This window comes from Diadema antillarum, unplaced genomic scaffold, assembly GCF_040938485.1.
Source record: "Diadema antillarum isolate AM-2024a unplaced genomic scaffold, OU_Dant_1.0 seq00000912_RagTag, whole genome shotgun sequence".
Classification (NCBI taxonomy): domain Eukaryota; kingdom Metazoa; phylum Echinodermata; class Echinoidea; order Diadematoida; family Diadematidae; genus Diadema; species Diadema antillarum.
In genome coordinates, this window is record NW_027271768.1 from 264067 (window position 1) to 285118 (window position 21052).

At 39.6% G+C, this 21052-nt stretch overlaps 2 protein-coding genes across 2 annotated transcripts; both read right to left on the reverse strand.

The window, feature by feature from the left end:
* Positions 1 to 540: 540 nt before the first annotated feature.
* LOC139741250 (retinol dehydrogenase 8-like) lies at positions 541 to 10117 on the reverse strand. Its single transcript, XM_071651848.1, has 4 exons — positions 9853 to 10117; positions 6912 to 7091; positions 1863 to 1956; positions 541 to 886 (listed from the first exon to the last, which is right to left on the reverse strand). The coding sequence occupies exons 1-4, from the start codon at positions 10115 to 10117 to the stop codon at positions 541 to 543; spliced, it is 885 nt and encodes a 294-aa protein (XP_071507949.1).
* Positions 10118 to 15422: 5305 nt separating this feature from the next.
* On the reverse strand, positions 15423 to 20650 carry LOC139741251 (retinol dehydrogenase 8-like). The gene is made up of 4 exons (XM_071651849.1): positions 20386 to 20650; positions 18790 to 18969; positions 16732 to 16825; positions 15423 to 15750 (listed from the first exon to the last, which is right to left on the reverse strand). The coding sequence occupies exons 1-4, from the start codon at positions 20648 to 20650 to the stop codon at positions 15423 to 15425; spliced, it is 867 nt and encodes a 288-aa protein (XP_071507950.1).
* Between the last annotated feature and the right edge of the window lie 402 nt (positions 20651 to 21052).

Consider the following 21052-nt stretch of genomic DNA (forward strand, 5'->3'; position numbering starts at 1 on the left):
TATAATAACTACAACGCAGAAAAACTACCGGTAATGAATATTTGATGTATGTATGCCTTTATTATATTTCGGATGTAATGCAGACGCCACATTGTCCAAAATTGAGCAGAGATGGACAGACAACAAACGAAATGTTCAAATGTGGCTCTGATCAAATAAACATTGAATCATCTTTAGTGAGGGCATCTAAAACCATCCGGCGGAGTTTTCAAGCTCGGGCAGCAACTTCCTTCGTATATCGTTCAGGTAAACCTCCATAAAAGGATTCAAATCTTCATGTAGCCTTCTTGTGTGGTTCTGTAGTGTCATCATACGACCTTCCTCTAGTCATCGTATCTGTTTCGGCTGTTGATCGGTTTTTGACCACGTTTGGGGTCAACTTCATACGATATTGAAAATTCAGTATTCATGTCGCCAAACGACAGAGGGCGCATTCATCATTTTTGCCGTTTTTGTGTAATAGGTGCTTTGAAATCAAAACGTTCCAGCGCTCGATATCTGATCAAACTACACGTAATAAACTACACAGCCCCGATCAATTCATTCATATATTCTTTCATTTTTTCCAATTGACTTGCGGATAACTTCGATAGACTTTTCTCCCGTCAGATCGGCAACGCTTTCTCTCATTGTATCCTCATCGTTCGACGAGGGAACGACCAGGTGTCTGAAAACCGGCTCGTCGATCTGCACGCATTTCGTCATCAAGACGTCGACCACGTCGTCCACGGAAAAGCCGGTGGATCCCAACAATGAGTCGTAAAAGCCTCTTAGTTGACGTCTATCGATGTCGTGAATGGTGTCGTCATTGCTCTGGGCTGCTAGTTGAGACAAAGCCCATCTCACCAGTCCCGTTTCCACCTTAGCAGGCTCGACCAGGCACACCCTAAAGTAAATTTAACAATCTAATACGGTTTTAAACTGAACATACTGCTATATTACAAGTAACACAGTTGCGAACATGCACTAAATCGCACAAGATTGATCAACGGTCAAACAACGTTCCCTAGAAAGAGACCATGCCATGCCATGTCTGAGAGAAAATTAATTTCATTTCATTCCATTTCATCTCATCTCATTTCATTTACCTAGCTAGATATAATTAATACCTTTTCCAACAATCATTCAATTGCAAATATATATACATGTATATATATGCACTCATAATTACATAAAACCAGCACAACATTGCAATCGATGAAAATACTGTGAATTGAAATAAAAAATTGATGGTTCAATAATCAGAATTGAATATGTTGATAACTAAACAAAATATGAATGAAACAAATAACTAAAGAGATGAACGAATAAATCTGAATGATTACTTTACAGATACTGCCCAAAGTCATCTTAGTGAAGCTTAGTGCTTCTGTGACAGACCATGAATCAAAGGAAAAAAAAACATTAAAGAATCCTGAATACAAGGGTAAATGTTGATACAATAATAAATCCAGAAATACATAGACAAAGACTACATGTTCAAAGCCACAAGAGCTTTAGAACAATCAATGGGACTCTATTAGCGAACGGAGCTATTTCACAGTGCATTCAAAACTGTGTATTCATTTTATCCATTTACTGTAATTTGTAAATAAGAAATATGTAGATTGTATACAGAATATAAGTGCATATCATATCGGTATTGCAAGATTATTAAATTATTCAAGTATTAAATGTCATCTTCATGTTGTAAAATACTTGTTGACGGTTCCTGGATTTAACAAAAACTTTACACAAATTCAGTATCGCTGTCCGTCTATATTCATGAATTTAGGTATTTAATTATTTGGGCAAAAAATACCCTACGACGATTTGTGTGGATTAACATTACTTTAAGAGAAAACCATTGCTATCCTCTTTACCTGATGTTGAATGACTTCACAGTGGAGAGCAGTGACTCAAAAAATCCCTCCAAGGCAAATTTGGAGGCGCAGTAGAAGTCGTGGTAAGGTATACCTTCAATTTAATGAAACAGTTCAATGTTGTGCCATTGAACGGAGTGGTTTAGTTTTATATCACACATATATACATGATGATATAAATATGATATTATATACATATCATGATTAAGTTTACTTAAATGAGGCAGTACAGTGTAATGCCATTGGCTGAAGGTAGTTTACCTTCGCTGCAGGTAATTCACGTTAAAAGTTTTTTCGTATTCATAGCCTCCAAAAGTAGTTACAACAGTATACTTTTGAACGACGTTGGAAGGTGACTGAAGTCATCTTTAAACGCCATTTTTTTTTTTTTATTTGGTAATACTCATTAAAGGTCATGTTTACCATTGGGAACAGTCATTTCAAAAATATTCAAGATATGACATTTAATGCATATGTGTAGCTCTGTTGGGGGTTAGGATCACTGGAGGAGTTGTACCTTTACTAGGTGGCCCCCTCTGCCCCCTGGGAGTCCTAGACTGGTCTCCCCCTATCAAGCACCATGAGTAGCGCAATACATGGGACCTAGTCCCCAAAAACACCAGCTTCCCTCATGGTGAAGACCGACCATGTGCCTGTACGAGGCGCCCCTACCACGGCTGAACATGGCGGATCTAGGGGAGACAACCCCAATAAAAAGCATGCCACTCTGGGCTGGTGGAACCCTCAATCCTGAACACCTTGGTTGAAAATCTACCTCAGGAGAAGGTAACCTCTGACTTCAAAACCCGGGCAGGTGGAACTCGTTAGCCTTGGCAGGCCATCCACCTAGGGACTTTGCTCACCTGAACCAATTAACCAAGCCTGTTTGGGCGGACCAGGCGGAAGAAATGTTGTGTTTCAACGGCTGTGAAGGCGACTCAGCAAAAGCACTGTGGAGTGCGAAGGGCAAGTCAGAGCACGAAAGAAGACCTGGCCATCCACTGCAGCCAACGAAGCCCCCAGACGTAACGGTATATTCGTGCCACTGGAACGTGACTTCTGAGGCCGAGAGAGTGGGTTTGCTCCAGTGCAACAGTTCTCCCACTTAAAACCCATTCAAGCACAGGCTACGTTGTGCTCTCTACGTCCCACGTAACCCAACTTCTGTAAAAGTTCTGCGGCGATGGAGGAGCGGTGAAGCAACAGGTGGAGGTGACCACTGGCAGTTATAGTCGCAATCCCACACGTAGGCGGTTCTGGACAAGTGGTCGCTCTTCTATGTACCCAGGGAAGCAGAGAAGTTCGGCAGCATCCAGGGCGACTGAGCAGCCCTCTTTAGGATAGCACTGCTCACCCTAGTAAGGGAGGGGCCTAAAAAAGGTGGCCTAAACATTGCCTGCCCTACTGCATCTGGTCAGTTTACCGCGGCTGACAGGATCATCCAACTCAGCGGTCGAAATCAAATAAGGAAACAAACAGAAAGAAAAACAAAACTGCTTTGGGGAGCATGGAATGTCCGTACCCTCATGGACAGAGATGATGCAGCAAGGCTGCAACGGAGAACAGCCCTAGTTGCCAAAGAGTTGTCACGCTACAACATTGATATTGCTGCCCTCAGTGAAACTCGGATTGCAGAGGACGGCTCAATCACAGAACCTACCACTGGCTACACCTCTTTCTGGAAAGGCAAAACCAAAAAGGAAAGCAGGATCCATGGAGTTGGCCTGGCTATAAAGACCAGTCTGATGAGACAAATTTCAGACCTACCCACTGGCATCAGTTAACGGTTCATGACATTACGCCTGCCCCTCAGTCATAAGCGACATGCAACAATCATTAGTGCATATGCTCCAACGCTAACAAGTTCAGAAGAAGCAATCGAAGAGTTTTATGCCGACCTCAGTTCCGTACTCAATACGATCCCGGCCACTGACAAAATCATCCTTCTAGGAGACTTCAACGCTCGAGTAGGCAGCGACCATGGTCGATGGGACAGGGTTCTTGGTAGACATGGTGTTGGCAAGATGAACAACAACGGCCTCCTGCTGTTGAGTAAGTGTGCTGAGGTTGACCTCGTCATTACAAACACAGTGTTCAGATTGGCAAACAAGTACAAGACTACCTGGATGCATCCCAGATCAAAACAATGGCACCTGATGGACTATATCATTGTTCGACAGAGAGATCTCCGGGACGTCTATGTTACCAGGGTCATGCGAGAAGCTGAATGATGGACAGATCACAGGCTTGTCCGCACCACCATGAACTTGCACATCGCTCCCCATCACCATAGACGACAAAAGCTTGTTCGTACTGCCTTCAACACAGCCAGACTCAAGCATCCTTTCGTCCTGCAGAAGTTCCAATCTAGGCTCAATGAAAAGCTGTCTTCCACTGGACCATTGAATGGAGACCCAATGCAAAAGTGGAACAAGTCGAAAGAAGTGCTGACCGACGCTGCCAAGCTAGAGCTTGGCCTCAAGAAGCGACATCACAAGGAATGGTTTGATGAGAACAATGCTGCCATCGATGAGCTGCTTGCCGAAAAGAACAAGGCTTTCATGGAATGGCAGAACGGCAATGACTCCATCTCTAAGAGGAACAGATTCAAGTCGTTACAGAAAAAGGCCCAACAAAAACTGCGTAAATGCAAGATCAATGATGGGAGAAAAAAGCTGAAGAGATCCAGAGTTTTGCTGACTCGAACCAATCTAAAGAGTTCTTCAGCTCCATCAAAGTAGTCTTTGGCCCTGTAAAATCAGGCTCCTGTCCATTGCTGTCAGCAGACAGTGGAACCGCCTTGATCAGGGACAGGGCTGGCATAAATGAGAGTTGGAAGAAACACTTCAGTCAACTCCTGAATCACTTGTCTGCAGTTGAACAAGCCGCACTTGATCAGGTCCCACAGCAAACAGTGAAAGAGGAACTTGATGTTCCCCCTCAATAGCCGAAGTCAAGAAAGCCATCAAACAGATGAAGCCAGGAAAGGCATCTGGCCAGGGCGGTATTTCTGCGGAGATCTACAAGGCACTCAGCGACCAAGCCTTTGAGGCATTCTACGATGTTCTTACCAGTATCTGGAATGAAGGAAAAATGCCAGCTGACTTGCGTGATGCCACTATAGTTGCCTTATTCAAAAACAAAGGCTCAAGAGCAGACTGTGGAAACTACAGAGGCATATCCCTCTTATCCATTGCTGGAAAAAATTCTTGCCCGTGTCATTCTGAATAGGCTGATCTCCACAGTTGCAGAGAAAAACCTCCCTGAGACTCAGTGTGGTTTTCGACGCAATCGTAGTATAGTCGACATGGTCTTTGTTATGAGACAGGTCCAGGAAAAGTGCATCGAGCAGAACATGAACCTCAATGCTGTCTTCATAGATCTATGAAAGGCATTCGACAGTGTCAACAGGGAAGCTCTAAGAAAATTCTAAACCATCCGAAAAATTTGCCATCTCCATTGGTGTAAAGCAAGGTTGTGTGCTCGCCCCTGTGTTGTGCAACCTCTTCTTCGCACAAGTCCTGTTCCATGCTGTCAGAGACCTTGACCTCGGCATCTACATCAGGTACAGATTAGATGAGTCGATGTTGGATCTGCGACGCCTTGCAGCAAAGACAAAGGTGCTGGAAAGGCTCATTCTTGAAGCTCTGTTCGCAGATGATTGTGATCTAATGGCACATGGAGGGAACCACCTACAGTTGATTGTCAACAAGTTCTCTGAAGCGTCGAAGATGTTTGGCCTTACAGTCAGTCTCAGAAAGACAGAAGTCCTCCTCCAGCCAGCACCGAACAATGCACCCTGCCAGCCAAGCATCACTGTTAATGGCACACATCTTAAGAATGTCAAAAGCTTCAAACACCTGGGCAGTACGCTCTCCAGTGACGGTACTCTTGACAATGAAATAGCAGCAAGAATACAGATGGCCAGCTTGGCACTTGGAAGACTACGCACGAAAGTCCTACAACACAAAAACGTTCGCCTTCAACCAAACTCAAGGTGTACAACGCAGTTGTCCTGTCATCTCTGCTCTTCGGCTGCGAAACATGTACCTTGTACCGCAGGCATACCAAAAAGCTGGAACAGTTCCACATGCGCTCTCAGCGGTCCATTATGCATATTCAATGGCAAGATCGCATCACAAACCAAGAGGTCTTGGACAGAGCCAGGACATCAAGCATTGAAGCCAAAATCCTCCAAGCTCAACTTCGATGGTCCGGTCATGTCATACGCATGGAAGAGTCAAGAATCCCTCGTCAGCTCCTCTATAGCGAGCTGTCACAGGGCAATCGCAATCAAGGCCGTCCCAAGAAACGTTATAAAGACAATCTCAAGGCCAACCTCAAATGGGCGCATTTACAACCCCGTGAACTTGAGACAGCTGCTGTAGACAGATATCGATGGTGAGCCTTAACAAAGAAGGCTGTAACTGCCTTTATTTTCAAGATATCTGTATTCTTCTCAATAAATCGTAATAGCTGTAGGCAGTTTAATCTGAAAGCATTTTTATTATAACTGTTGTTCACATTTTGTATATTCAACAATACCTAACATTGATTTTACCGATTCAATCTTTTTTTTTTTTTTACAGTGGTTGTTTCCTTCCCTAACTCACATTTAAACTATTTTAAAGCACTAATGCTGGGTTTTTGTTTCATCTGCAAATAGTAAATTTACCTTTAAACTCTCAAAAGATATGAAACAGATTTTTTTTTTGGTGGTATTTTGCAAGAAGATCCACTTCCATAATTGACCTATCGATGAAACACCGTAACTGTAGATTGATTTCACATTCGAAATTTCTGCGAATTCCACCTTTATTGAACTAGTGCGAAAATGAAAAAAACAAAACAACAACAAAACAAGACAAAACACACGAATATTTCAATGTCTGCAAACAGGCAGACAAGCAATGAAATATTGGATCTGTAGTATAGGCACTGGTAGGTATCTATTTTTATTTCAAGGAATATGTTTGTTAATGCGTTAATCACCTATTTTGAGAGATTGGTGCTGAGTGTATCTACGAGAGTGTAACTGTATTTCCCTACCTTGCTTTCCCGCTATACTTGAGAAACTGATGATTTTTCCCTCCTTTTTCTGCTTCATATAAGGAAGTACCGCCTGATTGAGTCGAATAGTCCCGATAGTGTTCACGTTAAAAAGGTGCTCGATACTGGCGCGTGATACACGTTCTGCGACGTCCACGACAGCAATTCCCGCTACGTTGACTGAAGAATTTTATTTGAACAACAACAACAACAACAACAAAATCTTCACTTGACATATGAATATTATGACTAATGTACTGCTCTTACACTCCATGCGTCCACATACTGCCTTTCAACGTAAAGAGCAATTGGATTTCATTGCGTCATTGCTTACTTTATATTTATTTAAAAAAAAAAAAACCAATATAACCTCATTGATATGTCATGCACTTGTTGATCAACAGGCTTTGGTCGTGGCAAATGAATTTGGCGATGGACAAAACCTGGGTGGTTAAAAGCGAACATTTTGATAAACGGAATTCAGACGGTAAAAACAAAATACACCCTATCAAGGTACATCACCACATTTCATCGGTGAATTGTAGAGGCTCATCATCTGTCGTGAGAGAGAAAAATGGTATGAGCCTGATTCAATGAGTAATGAATTCCACGTCACATTTAACTAACTTTACCAAATAGGGCAACATCAGCAACAAAATACTAAAAACGTAACTTCGGATGGTATTGACAATTCTACACTCACAGTTAAGTAAAGCACACAACCTTGGTGCAATCAACATCAGTTGAGTTACAGCCATTCGGAAAATTGGACAGATTTAATATACAATTATGACAGTGTACAATATACAATGATGTCAAGAAATGTTTTGCCTTTGTCTTCGACTCGGGCAAAACAATTCTAGTTCAGGCAATAAGAATAATCTTGTGTACCCCCTGTGGCATATTTATATCTTAAAACATATCATATTAATTCATTATAAATATATTGTTGCATATCAAAGTGCAATGCACATTACATTTTGAAATTGTCGTAATGTCAAGCTCAAAAGGAATAAAAGAACATTTGAAGAATGTTTGAAAAAAAAATGACATTAACAGTGATGAGCAGAGTCCCTTTGCAATGTGTTCCATACTGGGCAAAACTTGACAGGCGTCTGGACATAACATAGGCCCGTATTCTGCTAACAAGCGGGTCTAGAGTGGGTTTAAACCTTGGTTTACAATAGAATACGGTCCAGGGGGCTTTCCAGAGTAACAAAAATGGCCGGCCAGGAGACAATAACTGAAGGGGAGGGAATTTCACATTTGATAGGAGCTGATTGTTTGCTGATCTGTCATGGTAGGTCAAAACGACTAGAACAAAACTGCGAAAGATTGAAGGCAGCAAACTTACGCTGGCTGAATTAACCAGGTTGACTGGCAATGTCTAGTAAATATCATGGAAAATTATCAATTGCAGGCGTGATCAAACGAATCGAGATCTCTGGAAATTTTTGTTACAGATATCATCACTTCTTTCGTTATCAAATTGGTACTTTTGACTCTGACTCTCATCACAGTTCGATGTGTTCTAGAGAAAGCTTGAATTAGCTGAATGCTTTAAATCTGCACAAATAATGAAGAAGAAATCCACATAAATTTGGCCGTGTACGACAAAAATAATCATTGTTTGCAATCCTTAATAGGTTAATAGGTCATGGAAAAATCAGTTAAATTTTATTTTATTGAACTATATGGGGCATTGACAGTGGCATTGAACAATAGGGATAACACATGACTGGTAAACTGCTGTTTGGTCTTATAGCATTGTGAGGAGGTGTTTTGGCTTGGGGCGCGTTCGAGCGCTCTCCTAAAGTGAACTGTACCGTACCGTACCGCGCTAGAGGAGCGTTCGAACGCTCCTAAAGTGTACCGTACCGTACTGTACCGAGCCAAAAGTGGATCACTTCCCGATGTGCTCCAAAAGCGTACCAAAGCGTACCAAAAGTTCGTTGCAAAGCATGCGCGTATCATGCGCATACGTCACAATGCAAAGACATCATTCTCTTTGTTCGGGGCAGCTGTAAGTAGGTCAAGCGCAAGGTGAATGACCTTCTCGCTACAACAAGCGTGACCTTTTCTAAAAATAACTCGAGAGGTACGCTTTCTCCACAGAGCTTTCGAACGCTCCCAAACTGGCACAGTACGGTACGGTACGCTTTAGTTCAGTTCGCTTTGGTTCGCTTTAGAGCGCTCGAACGCACCCTTGGGTTGTACAGCAAGTGTGTGTGTGCGCGCGCGCGCGTGTGTGTGTGTGACTGAAATTGTGGCAAAATCATCATGACCAGAAGGTAACCACCGAACTAAAACATAGTGGAATGCGTGTTCACCCAGAAAATACGCAGCCACCAAAACTTGCTACCATCGCCATTTTGTTAGGTCAATTTTACCTTATATGGATTGCGGGCTGTGTCTCCGAAGCGCAAGACCATTATCATGTACAAACGTGCATTGTTACGTCATAATCACTAGCCACTGGACGGCGTACTCTTGCTTGCGCGCGTACCAGTGGCCCAGTCTGACCGCGCCTAAAGCGTGCACTCCATATAAGGAAAAATTGACCGAAAAAGATGGCGACGCAACACGGTAATTTGGCTGCACGGTCTCGTGTATGTTGGGAATAGGGACACGCATTCCACTATGTTTTAGTTCGGTGAAGGTAACAGGATGGAGCCGAGTATCTGTAGTGGAAATGCCGAGAGAAGCCCGCCACTGCGCTGAACACGCCTTCTACGGCCATAACGCACTAATCCTAACAGCAGTAAAAGCAATAAATGGAACGCCAAAGCATTGATGAATAGAAAAACTTTTTGTTTGTTTTCCTGGGGACAAAATACTATAATCTTTTAACTGCAATTTTTAAGTTGACCTTTTTTAGGAGAGTAAACTTGTTATGCTGACCAACGCAGTATAACAGTTGCTGAGACCAGAGAGTACTCACTGAGAATATCGATGCTACTGTGAGTTTTAATGACGTCATCGACTACTCGTGTGATGTCTTCATCCTTGGTAATGTCCATCTCCTTGATGAAGATTGTCTTATCAATAGCGTCTCCAACGGCGGCAACTAACTCGGTCTTTTCTGCCATGGCAATGACGGTAGCGATGACAAGGTAGCGTTGATCGGGGTCTTGTGCGAGACGTCGAGCTGCACAGAGCCCGATACCCGACGAACATCCAGTCACGAGTACTACTTGAGGAGCCATGGTAACCACACGAATCTATCCCAGCTCCTTGTACTGAGAACAGGGAAAGATATACCTGAATAGACAATTTTATTGTAGAATTCTTCATGAAAAGGCGAGATGTAAAAATGATTATAAATGGCGTTTGATTTCAACATATCACATTGTACATGAACGGTTTCACTTTGTACATGAACATATAACATTGTACATGAACGGTTTCACTTCGGCCATGCCCGGGTAGATTTAGGGCTGGAGTAATCCCTCTTTTTTTTTTCTTTTTTCTTTTTTGCATCCGTACATAGGAGTACTACAAAAAATAAGTTTTTGAATTGAATTGAATTGAAATGGTGTTTTATTAATCAATATCTTTCGCAGCCCGGAGGCTGAATTACAGACATTGTTAACAAATGGCCATGTAAACATTAAAAATGCTCACAAAATACAATGTAGCGATGAAAAAAAATACATAAAAATAACAAAGGGTCAATCTTATTCATCAGAACCATTGCACAATTAAATTAACCTATAATACAAAACAAAATCAGATATTACAGATACAATATATTACTGTTCTCAATGATTATCAAAAAAAAAAACCCAATGAGTTTATGTTTTAATTATGCACCGGTCATTTATACTTATTAATTAATACAGATGTTGTGTTGTCATACGGCTCAAATCAACACATTTTACACAACAAAAAATAATCAGTTTATCAAAAATAATCAAAGATAGTCAGATAAACGAAGATAATCAGATAATCATACGGCTCAAATCAACACATTTTACACAACAAAGATAATCAGTTTGATTTTAAAAAATTCTCAAAATCTTCTCTTCGTAATATACATAAATTCCCATGTCAAAATACATTCAATCTATACACAGCGCATTACATCAAATCAGTCAATCAATAAATAATATATTCGCATTACATAAAATTATGTGCATTGTTTAAACGAAAATAGCATCTGATAATTGCATATCTCTACCCCTCTTTCTCCCTCTCTCTCTCTCTCTCTCTCTTCTAATTCTTATTCCACTATTGCACACACTCTCACGTATATCTAACAAACAAATATATACTATTGTTTCTATAACCAACACTCTGTGTTATATTATTGCACATTTTACACCAAAATTCGATCTCACAAATAACCAACACCAAAACGCTAAAACATAACATTATAAAAAAAATTAACCGTTTCTGAGAATAATAATGTAAAAAGATACAATAATGTTTTTTGAACTTGTCGTTAGGCCCTTGATCCTGTGATCCACAACTTTTTTTTTACATTAATAATAAACTCTCTGACAACGCATCCATGCACATCATAATTAAAACATTTCCTGTACACCCAGATATTCGATAATCCGAAAATGAAATTGGGTTCGTAAATTTGAACATTTCTGACGTTATTGTGGCAGTCACCTTACCCGAAAATGGAATAAAGGCACGAATACAAACGAAGCTTGGAACCTTATTACGTTTTCGGATGAACCAACCTTCGGAATGAAGAAGCTTTTTGAAATTTTCGGATTAACGAGCCTTTGCAACAAGGAAGCTTATGAATAACAAACTGCAACCACATAAATACTGCGCAAACCAATGTATTATCACCTGTTACCGATAGTCGAGAATCCAACCGTGGGATGTAGAGGGCAGTGCGATCAGTGATTTGTCGGTGTGCCTTCACCAGTGAGACGAACATGTTTCCGGCAAAATCACTATCTAATTTCAGCCGACTTTAATAACCTCTTGTCAACTAAACATTACGATAGCCAGATAGGGAATGGTTAAAGTCTATGTATGCTGAGGACACATGACATTTTTTTTTTCAACCTGCCATAATTAAAGGACACCTCGCTATTTGTTTTTTTTTTTCATTGCGTCATGTAAAATCGTGAAATTATAATTTACCTGTATATGCGTGAATGCATTGTAAGAATAAATGACAATCTGCAAGGTGATTTTTTCATAATTATCTGAAATCAAACTTTGAACTGTGAAATGTAATCATTCAGACAAAGCAACTATGACATCACAGAGCAATTACTGTGACATCGCGCCCTCCATGGTAAGTCACTAAATATGTAGGATCCCTCCACTACATCGCATCTAACCCATGACCTCTTGCCTCACAGTTTCCCTTACTTTTGTTTGACCTTTTTTTTATCCCATACATAAAACAATTATGCTCTGCCTAATTTCGAGTTACTATTTAAAACTCTGAGCCTTGGTGCCTCCAATATATACTATTCACTTGAATGGCAAAGTATATTTGTATACAGACAATGAATAAAAAAACATTGTTGTAAAAAAAAATGCAGCATCAAACGGCAAAATGTGTTTTCTGGAGTTCAAAGAGCTTCTTTTTGACGAAGGAGTTCCGAATTTTAATTACAGGCAGGCGGTTGTATCATAGAAGTACCAAAGCTTTAAGTTTTAGGAAGAATTCTCTCATAAGAACCTCTTATCACCTATGCTCATAGGAACGAGTCTGTCTCGAGTCATAGGGTCACTCACATGAAAGATAAAATTCATGGATAACAACAATGCTGACTGGTCGATCAGAGACTTGAAGCGCAGTCTACTTAATGTTAAAAGGTGAATAACGTCGTTAATAGATGGAAAATATTCACAGAGTAAATACAGTGATAAGTGCTATTCATAATAAGCGAGTCGTTCATTTATACACATTGGGATCGTTAGATACTTTTATCTGCGAGCATTCTCAAGTGTAAGTTTAATCGACAGGAACACTAGAGCTGACCCCTAAATGACATACCACAAACGTCTATCACCTCTCCTTGAACAAGAGTGACCCCGTCCTGTACAGAGTGGATGTTTTTAAGGTTATATTGCCAGTGATTAAGCGATCTTTGAACTACAATGGCGAGGAACCAACCCCTACGTTTACTCTTTACCTTATAATGTACACATATCCCGACGTGATAAAGATAGTTCACAATCACAGTTTAATAGTTCATGAACTGACGTATCCTCATAAAACGTCACAAAAACATGGAAGTGGGACTTTGTGCACTGTAAACTGTGGCTTTATCGCGTATGCATCTTTGCTCAACTTCAGGAAAGTGTGACGCCTAGAAAAAGTCGTTATACTGCTGTCACTGTCCCTGTAAATGGAGCGAAGAAAAGGAAATATCGGGTCATTCGGAAGGCCATCGTACGACCTTTGATGGAGTCTCTCGTGCTACAGAAGAAACTTCCTGAGCGATGGGTGGTATAGAAGGCTTAACGGTGCACCACGTATTCTTCCTATATAGGGTATGTGTTTGGCCCTGAAAAAGTCCTATCCAGTCCCGACGTTTCGGCAAGCATGTTCTCGCCGTTCTCAAGGGAGTATTCGCAAAGAATACGTGGTGCACCGTTAAGCCTTCTACCACCCAACGTTCTACCGCCACGGAAGCCTTCAAAGATGTCTTCCTAAAGCGATGGCAAAATCTTGGTGTATTGTGTTTACTTCGTGTGCCCTAATACGGATCATAAAGTTTCACATCTTCATGTAGTCTGCGTGTGGGTACGAGTGCCATCGTCTGACTCTCTGTAGTCCTATCGCACCTGCTTCGGCTGCTGATTGGCTTTTGAGGCACTTTCAAGGCAAAATTTCCCAGTTCAGTTTAATTAAGTTTCATTTATTTAAATTTCTGTCCAACAAAGAGTAAAACAAAAATACAAAGTATGCATTACACATTAACATTGTGTGATCAGCGTGAAAAAATACATAATGTAATGTAAATCGTAAAGTATATGTAGGATGTAATGAGAGTGACACAATGTTTACAACTACTGTAAGTAAAATAACTGAGAACTTTAAGAGGTTGACAGAAAAGTAAGTATAGAGCAAAAGTGTGGGCCCCTAAACAGCTAGGTTTGTAATACGTGGATCACTCAAAAACTTATGTCATTAAATTATATCATTAAAAACAGTAATCACTAAGTCCAAAAAAGAGCAAATTCAGACTAATCTTACAGTGTTACAACTATTCGCTGAGTTGTGTGTACCCAACTAAAGAATGATGGAGAAGAATAAATAGCAAAGAATAGCAAATACATACACACATGCGCATACGATTGCCCACTCATGTGAGAAAAAAAAAAAAGAAAACCAAGAAAACAACCCCCCAAAAACAAACAATTCAGATACATACACTAAAGATGCAACATCGTATAAGGAAGAGAACACAATAACATTACAAAACAACAAAGTACAAGAAGACAGAGGACAGAGAAGAATTAAGAAAAAGAGGGGTCTGCATAATAGAATACGACACTAAGTCGTCAGGACAGGTGAATGCATGAACGTTATTATTACATTAAAAATCATCTATTACTATCTATCAGAAGCAGATGTTCTCGTAGTTTATATCTAAATGCAATGATTTTACAAGCTTCTTTTAAACTGTTATCAAGGGTATATCCAAGTTTGGGTCCAGTATAAACGAATGTTCTGAATAGTAGAAGAAGGAATTCATTTCATTGTCAAGTGGAGTATTTCCCACGTGACTATTTCGATGAAATAAATCGTGAACATGCTTCCCACGACATTGAAGATTCAACAGTCTTACTGCCACCTTGTGTTTCAAGACAGTGTAACACCATCGTACATGTTGCAGTAGTATAAAAACGAGCTGTAAATAGAATATTGCAAGCATTTCAACGCGGGAATGCATAGACGAGAGTTATGTGTATAGGAAATATAACAGGAATGTCCGTAATTTTGAGTTAGCGTCACACAAGTCATGTTAACTTTTAAAGAGGACAGAGTAAATCAAACAGTTCGTTTTAGAGACGTGTGAGACGTTAACGTGTTAGCAGTAGGGATTTATGGGAAGCTTGTTTTGGCATGGATCTATTTCGTTGTAGGTCCGTGGTTTTATCAAATGTTTTTGTTTTGCAAGTCAAACACTGCCAGCCGAGTGTACTGATTACGTGCGTTGTAAGAAGTAAAAAAGACAATATGTTCACAGATGATGGAAAATGTAAGTTAAAAGTGAAGGAGTCTTTCATTAAACAGATTACTCTGACAGATTGTACATTTATCATGCTGCATGAAATTTGAGGTATTGTGAGATTATCATGTAGGCCTATATTTGTTTTCCTCCTCTCGTTGACAAATTAACCACTCAATCATAACAATAACAATAATGAATTGACAAATCACGTGTGCCTATAAGTCCGGGCATTTTGATGATGATCAGGCTACGTTTTATTGATAGACTTTCAATTATTTTTTTTCTTGTAGCGATATAGATTCTTTGACATGGAAAGGGTTCCTATATCTGACCTAAAACTAACAAGCTACTCAGCCCCAATCAACTTTCGCAGTGCGGCGATAGACTTTTCTCCCGTCAGGTCGGCAACGGCTTCTCCAATAGCCTCCTTGTCCTCCGCGGAAACGACCAGGTGTCTGAAAACCGGGTCGTCGACCTCAACGCATTTCGTCATCAAGACGTCGACCACGTCGTCTGCAGAAAGGGCTGGAAACCCTGACGCTATTTCATAAATGACTTTTAGTTGACGTCTATCGATTTCGTGAATGGTATCGTCATTAATCAGGGCATTGTACTCCGACAAACCCGATGGCAGCATTCTAGTTTTTACTAGAGTAGGTTCAATCAAGCACACCCTACAGAGAAAAATAAACAAAACATGCATTTTCAAAGTAAGCGTGCTCACATGCTGCCACTATAAATCCATATGATGACAAGAACAAACACGTATATAAACCGCACAATACAAGGCGTTCGCTGGTGTAAGAGGCACAATTTTGAGTATTTCGTAATACACGTAGTCTATTACTACAACTCTAAGAAAAAAAAATGAAACAAATCTGGAATCGAGGGGTAAAACTTGATTTAATAGTTTATTCACAAATAGTAAATCCAGATTTAATGTTTCTAAGTATTAAAAAATGAGATTTCTCAACCAAATATGTATTTTCTCTAAAAAAGGTGAATTTAATTTCAACTGTACTAAATACAACAATGTTATTACTAGACAGTAGATAAGTTCTTGGAAAATCTGAGTATCCGATCAAAAGTTATGAATTGTAAAGTTTCTGAGTGGTCCATATCATAGCTTGATAAGATTAGGATAACATGTACAATAATACTGATGTCATGCGATTTCATTTTTCTAGTATAATGACACCGCAATTTACTAATAATCTGTCAAAAACCAGGGAGGATATTACCCATACCCATATTTCAGTAAACAAATAGGAGGAATTAGTGCTTTCAATACAAAAAGAAGGAATTCTCTTTCTTCTTTACATCGTTGTCTAACTGTGACATCATGAATTGTTGTAAGCTTCTTAATGGCGGTGCATGGAATTAATTACGCCTTTAGAAAATCCCCCTGATTTTCATCAATCTGCACGAGTCTGCTAATAGGAAGAGCTTATTACCTCCGCCAAGGGAGGAGGTTATGTTTTCGTTACCGTTGGTTCGTTCGTTAGTTAGTTCGTTAGTTCGTTTGTCCGTGTGCAAAATAACTCAAAGAGTGGTGAACGGATTGGGATGAAACTTGTTATTTCTGCCGTCCTATAATTACATAAATCCACAATAGTGTAAATCAAATAGTTTAGGTAAATCAACACTACACTAACCTGATGTTGAATGACTGGACAGTGGAGAGCAGTGATTCAAAGAATCCTTCTAAAGCAAACTTGGAGGCACTGTAGAAGTCGGAGTAAGGAAAACCTGCAATTCGATGGACATTGCTTGTATATAATTTATGATATTTGTGTAAACACCTCCCACACACATATGTGTGTGTGTGTGTATGCATGTGTGCGCGTGTTAAAGGGATCGTACAGTTCTGGTTGAGACATAATTTCAGGTTTCGAACATTTTTTGGTGAGATAATGAGAAACCTCTTATAAAATATGAAAGAGCATATAATTCTATGAGGAATTCAACGTTTATTTGATGACAATTGGTTTTGGAATGGCTGAGATATCCAAGAAAGAGCGATTCTAATAAAGTGTGGGACCCACACTTTATTACGATCGCTTTGTTTTACTTTGTTTTTGGATGTTTCAGTTATTCCAAACCCGATTTTCATCAAATAAACTTTGAATTCCTCTTAAACTGGTATGCTCTGTACTATATAATAAGTGTTTTCTTGGTATCTTGAAAAAAGTTAAAAGCCCATTTCTCATCTCCACCAATACTGTACTATCCCTTTAAGGTCACAAAACATTACCCATCAATCACGACACAGCAGAGTGCAGTGTGTGATCATGCATTTTGCTAAGATGAGGTTTTGATTGATGAATATTTCATCATGTCGTGTCATAGCAATTATACTGTCAGGCAGTTTTTTTCTTATTGAATATCTATGCACTGGAGATGTTGAAATATAGTTTTGAAGGACTTAAAGTATAAACTGAATAGAAAAGACGACAAAAGTATAAACCTGGTGTACCAAATAGAAATGTAAAGTATTTCGGGATTTGGAATTTTGCGACATTTGCCCTTTACTGAAATAAATTTTGATTCACGAATGATGAATGAGAAAACTAGGGTATTTTTGAGATGTTGATATCTGACGGGAAGTACGAAGATAGTGATTTAAAGCCTATAGTTTTCACAAATTAATTTGTCAATGGAATATATGCTAAGCGCCTATGATGAGCAGCCTCGCCGCCTCATTTGTCTTTCAAATATTTTCAAAGATGCGTATTGAGGATTTTAAACCTTATAACAATTTGCTTTGTAATTAGTGAGGCTTCTAGAAAGTTGGGATGTGTTCACTCAATCCTAAACCAGGGTTTCTACAAATGTACGAGTAATAATGAATTAAGGAAGCAGGTCTCTTGCCGAAGCCCTGTCATATTCACTGTAACCCATGCATTAATCTATTGCAACAACTACCCAGGTTACCTATCAGATATCGCATTTAACTCGGAATTGTACTCTTACATTCAAAATAATGCTTGGAAGGATCTGCCTCGGTCTCTCTGTGTGATTTCACGTATGATCATACTCCTACCAGAAGTTCAAGATCCTCTTCGAGATCTCACTGTTTTCTCCAAACATAAGTACACGAGTTTATTGATAAGGTTTATTTCATGGTTCCTCCGCAGAACGATATGGAACAGTTAGTAAGACTGTACGCATATTTGTTGAGTGAATTTAAAAAAGCTGCGAAACCTTTAAAGTTTCCCTGTTTATAAAGGTGCTTGCTATTTACGACGAAAACTGTATGTGAACCTATTTACCCACCAATTTGTTATTTGTACTCTTTAGCGCAAGGGAACTGAATAGAAATACGCTGTTATTATTGTTATTTGTTTTTATTATTGTTATTTTTGTGATTATCATTATCACTGTCAGATTTACTACTCTTTCCTTTAGCAGTAGATCCCCATCTCGTCTCATTATGCAAGATTTTGAGGAATTGGACTAAAATTTAGATCAAACCTTGATGGTCATCAATGTACAATTTGGCAAAGGTCGTTTCTTGCGGTGGAAAGGGGCAATTATCTAAGCGAGATGAAGGAGACAAAATGGAGACTTGACGAATAATTAAAGTGAGGTTCACGGTAAGGATAATAGTCTGTCATGATCGCAGACGTTCATAAATGATTATAATGAAGAGATGACATGTTTGAAACGCTGATCTTTGGCAATATTTCCAGCAGGAATCTGCATTCCCGTACCTTGCTTTCCAGCTATACTCGAGAAACTGATGATTTTTCCCGCCTTTTTCTGCTTCATGTGAGGAAGTACCGTCTGAGTGAGTCGGATCGTGCCGATAGTGTTCACGTTAAAGATGCTCTCGATTGCGGTACGTGACGCGCGTTCTGGGAGAAATATGGCTGGAACTCCCGCTATGTTGACTGAAGAGAGATCAATAAGTGCGAACGAGATAAACTATGTAAACTATTTAAACTAAGTATCCTATCTACGACAAAACTTTGCAATCTCACTTTGTCCACAAAACTCACCAATATATTGCTGGTATATTCTTAATAACATCATTATCATCTTTCGACTTGTAAATGAATCCACCGCAACACAAACAAATACCACTTAACTTGTTGATCAGCAAGTTTTGGACGTGGAATATGAACCTGACGATGGACAGAATTTTGAAAGTCAGAAACAAACGTGTTGATGGACAGAATTCGCACGGTTAGGAAGAAAGTAAAAACATTATTGCCAAAAATCCAAGGGTGATAAATATAAAAAAGCGCATTCTATTTTCTTAAAAGAATTAAAAAAAAAACACGTTCAAAAGTCAGCTTCATGTTGTCATGATAATTTCTCGATTGACATGATCGGCAAAATATTGTACGAGCCTAATCCAGACTCATTGTGCAATTTCACATCACGTTCAGTTGATTTCAATTGTGAACAGGGTGAAATCAGAAACAGAGTGTCAGAAATTCAATTAATATCTCAATAACAAAAAAAGGACAAAGACGGCTCGGCTACAGGGAGAGCTAATATCACTTTTGAAATTTTGATATAGCGCCCGAATACTGGTTGATCTGTCATGGTTGGTAACAAACCCCCCCCCCCCCCAAAAAAAAAAAAAAAAACACAAAACAAAACAAAAAGAAAACAAGACACTACGACATTCCGAAGTCGGCAAAATGGCGCTGGGTGAATAAAGCAGACTGCCTGACTGTACTGCTGGTACAATCTTACCAATCAAGACAAAAAAAAAAAAATTGTTACAGATATCATTATCTTTTATCATTAAATTGGCATCTCTGATTAATATTGCAAATCAAATATCAATTTTGAGCAAGTTAACAGTACTGTTTAAATGCTTTAAATCCTCCCAAATCATTTTTTTTTTACAGATTTGCAAATCTCTGAGACAAAAACGAAAACTGCAATCTTTTGTATAGAGTGCGCTGCTCACGGAGGAATCAGTTGAATGGGACTTCCACTGCAGTTGTCCCTAATTTTCAGGAAACAGCACTTAAACAGTCAATATTAATATGCATGCAGTGAAGTGATGATGTCGTACCCTCACAATTTGTCATAATTTGTACATAGAATTTTGAAATCTAACTGATCGTTTTTCTGAGGGTATTCAACCAGAAATAACAACATGTCTTACACTCTGATAACAGAAAAATGTGAAATTTCGTAATTTTTTGACGATCGATGGGAAAATGTGGGAGGAGGGGGAAGTTTCGGTGACAAAAATAATTACCTGTAAACTGCAGACCAAGGTTGACCGTATCGAGGGTAAACTGGTCCTGCAGTGACAGAAACTACCGAGTCCAGAAAGTACTCACTGAGAATATCGATGCGTCCATGGGTTTTTATGACGTCATCAACTACCCGTGTGATGTCTTCATCCTTGGTGATGTCCATCTCCTTGATAAAGATTGTCTTATCAGTAGCGTCCCCAACGGCGGCAACTAACTCTGCTTTTTCTGCCATGGCAATGACGGTAGCGATGACAAGGTAGCGTTGATCGGGGTCTTGTGCGAGACGTCGAGCCGTAGAGAGCCCGATACCAGACGAACATCCGGTCACGAGAACTACTCGAGGAGCCATGGTGACCACACGAAGTTCATTCAATTCTTTTGTATAAACAGAATGCATGGGAACGCTAAGTGTTGTCGGGGAGTCGTTCATGTAAAGGTGAAATGTCCTTTTCACATGTATTATTGCTTTTGCCCCTTTTCCATACTACTTTTCTTCTCCTCCTCATCTTCATATCCTTTTCATAATCTTCTCTTTATTCTCCTTCTGATATGTCCTCGTAGTTTAAATATACCACAAAGACTATCGTTTCTGTTCTATTCTCTGACAATTGGACCGTCGTTGCAGTCATACATTTCTGTTTATTCCCCCATTTTTCCTGCGTTGTTTAGTCCGTTCGCTTCTCAGTTACTACATCTGTAATACACTTCACAACAATGCCGACATCAAGAATGCGAGCAATTCAAAGTCCAT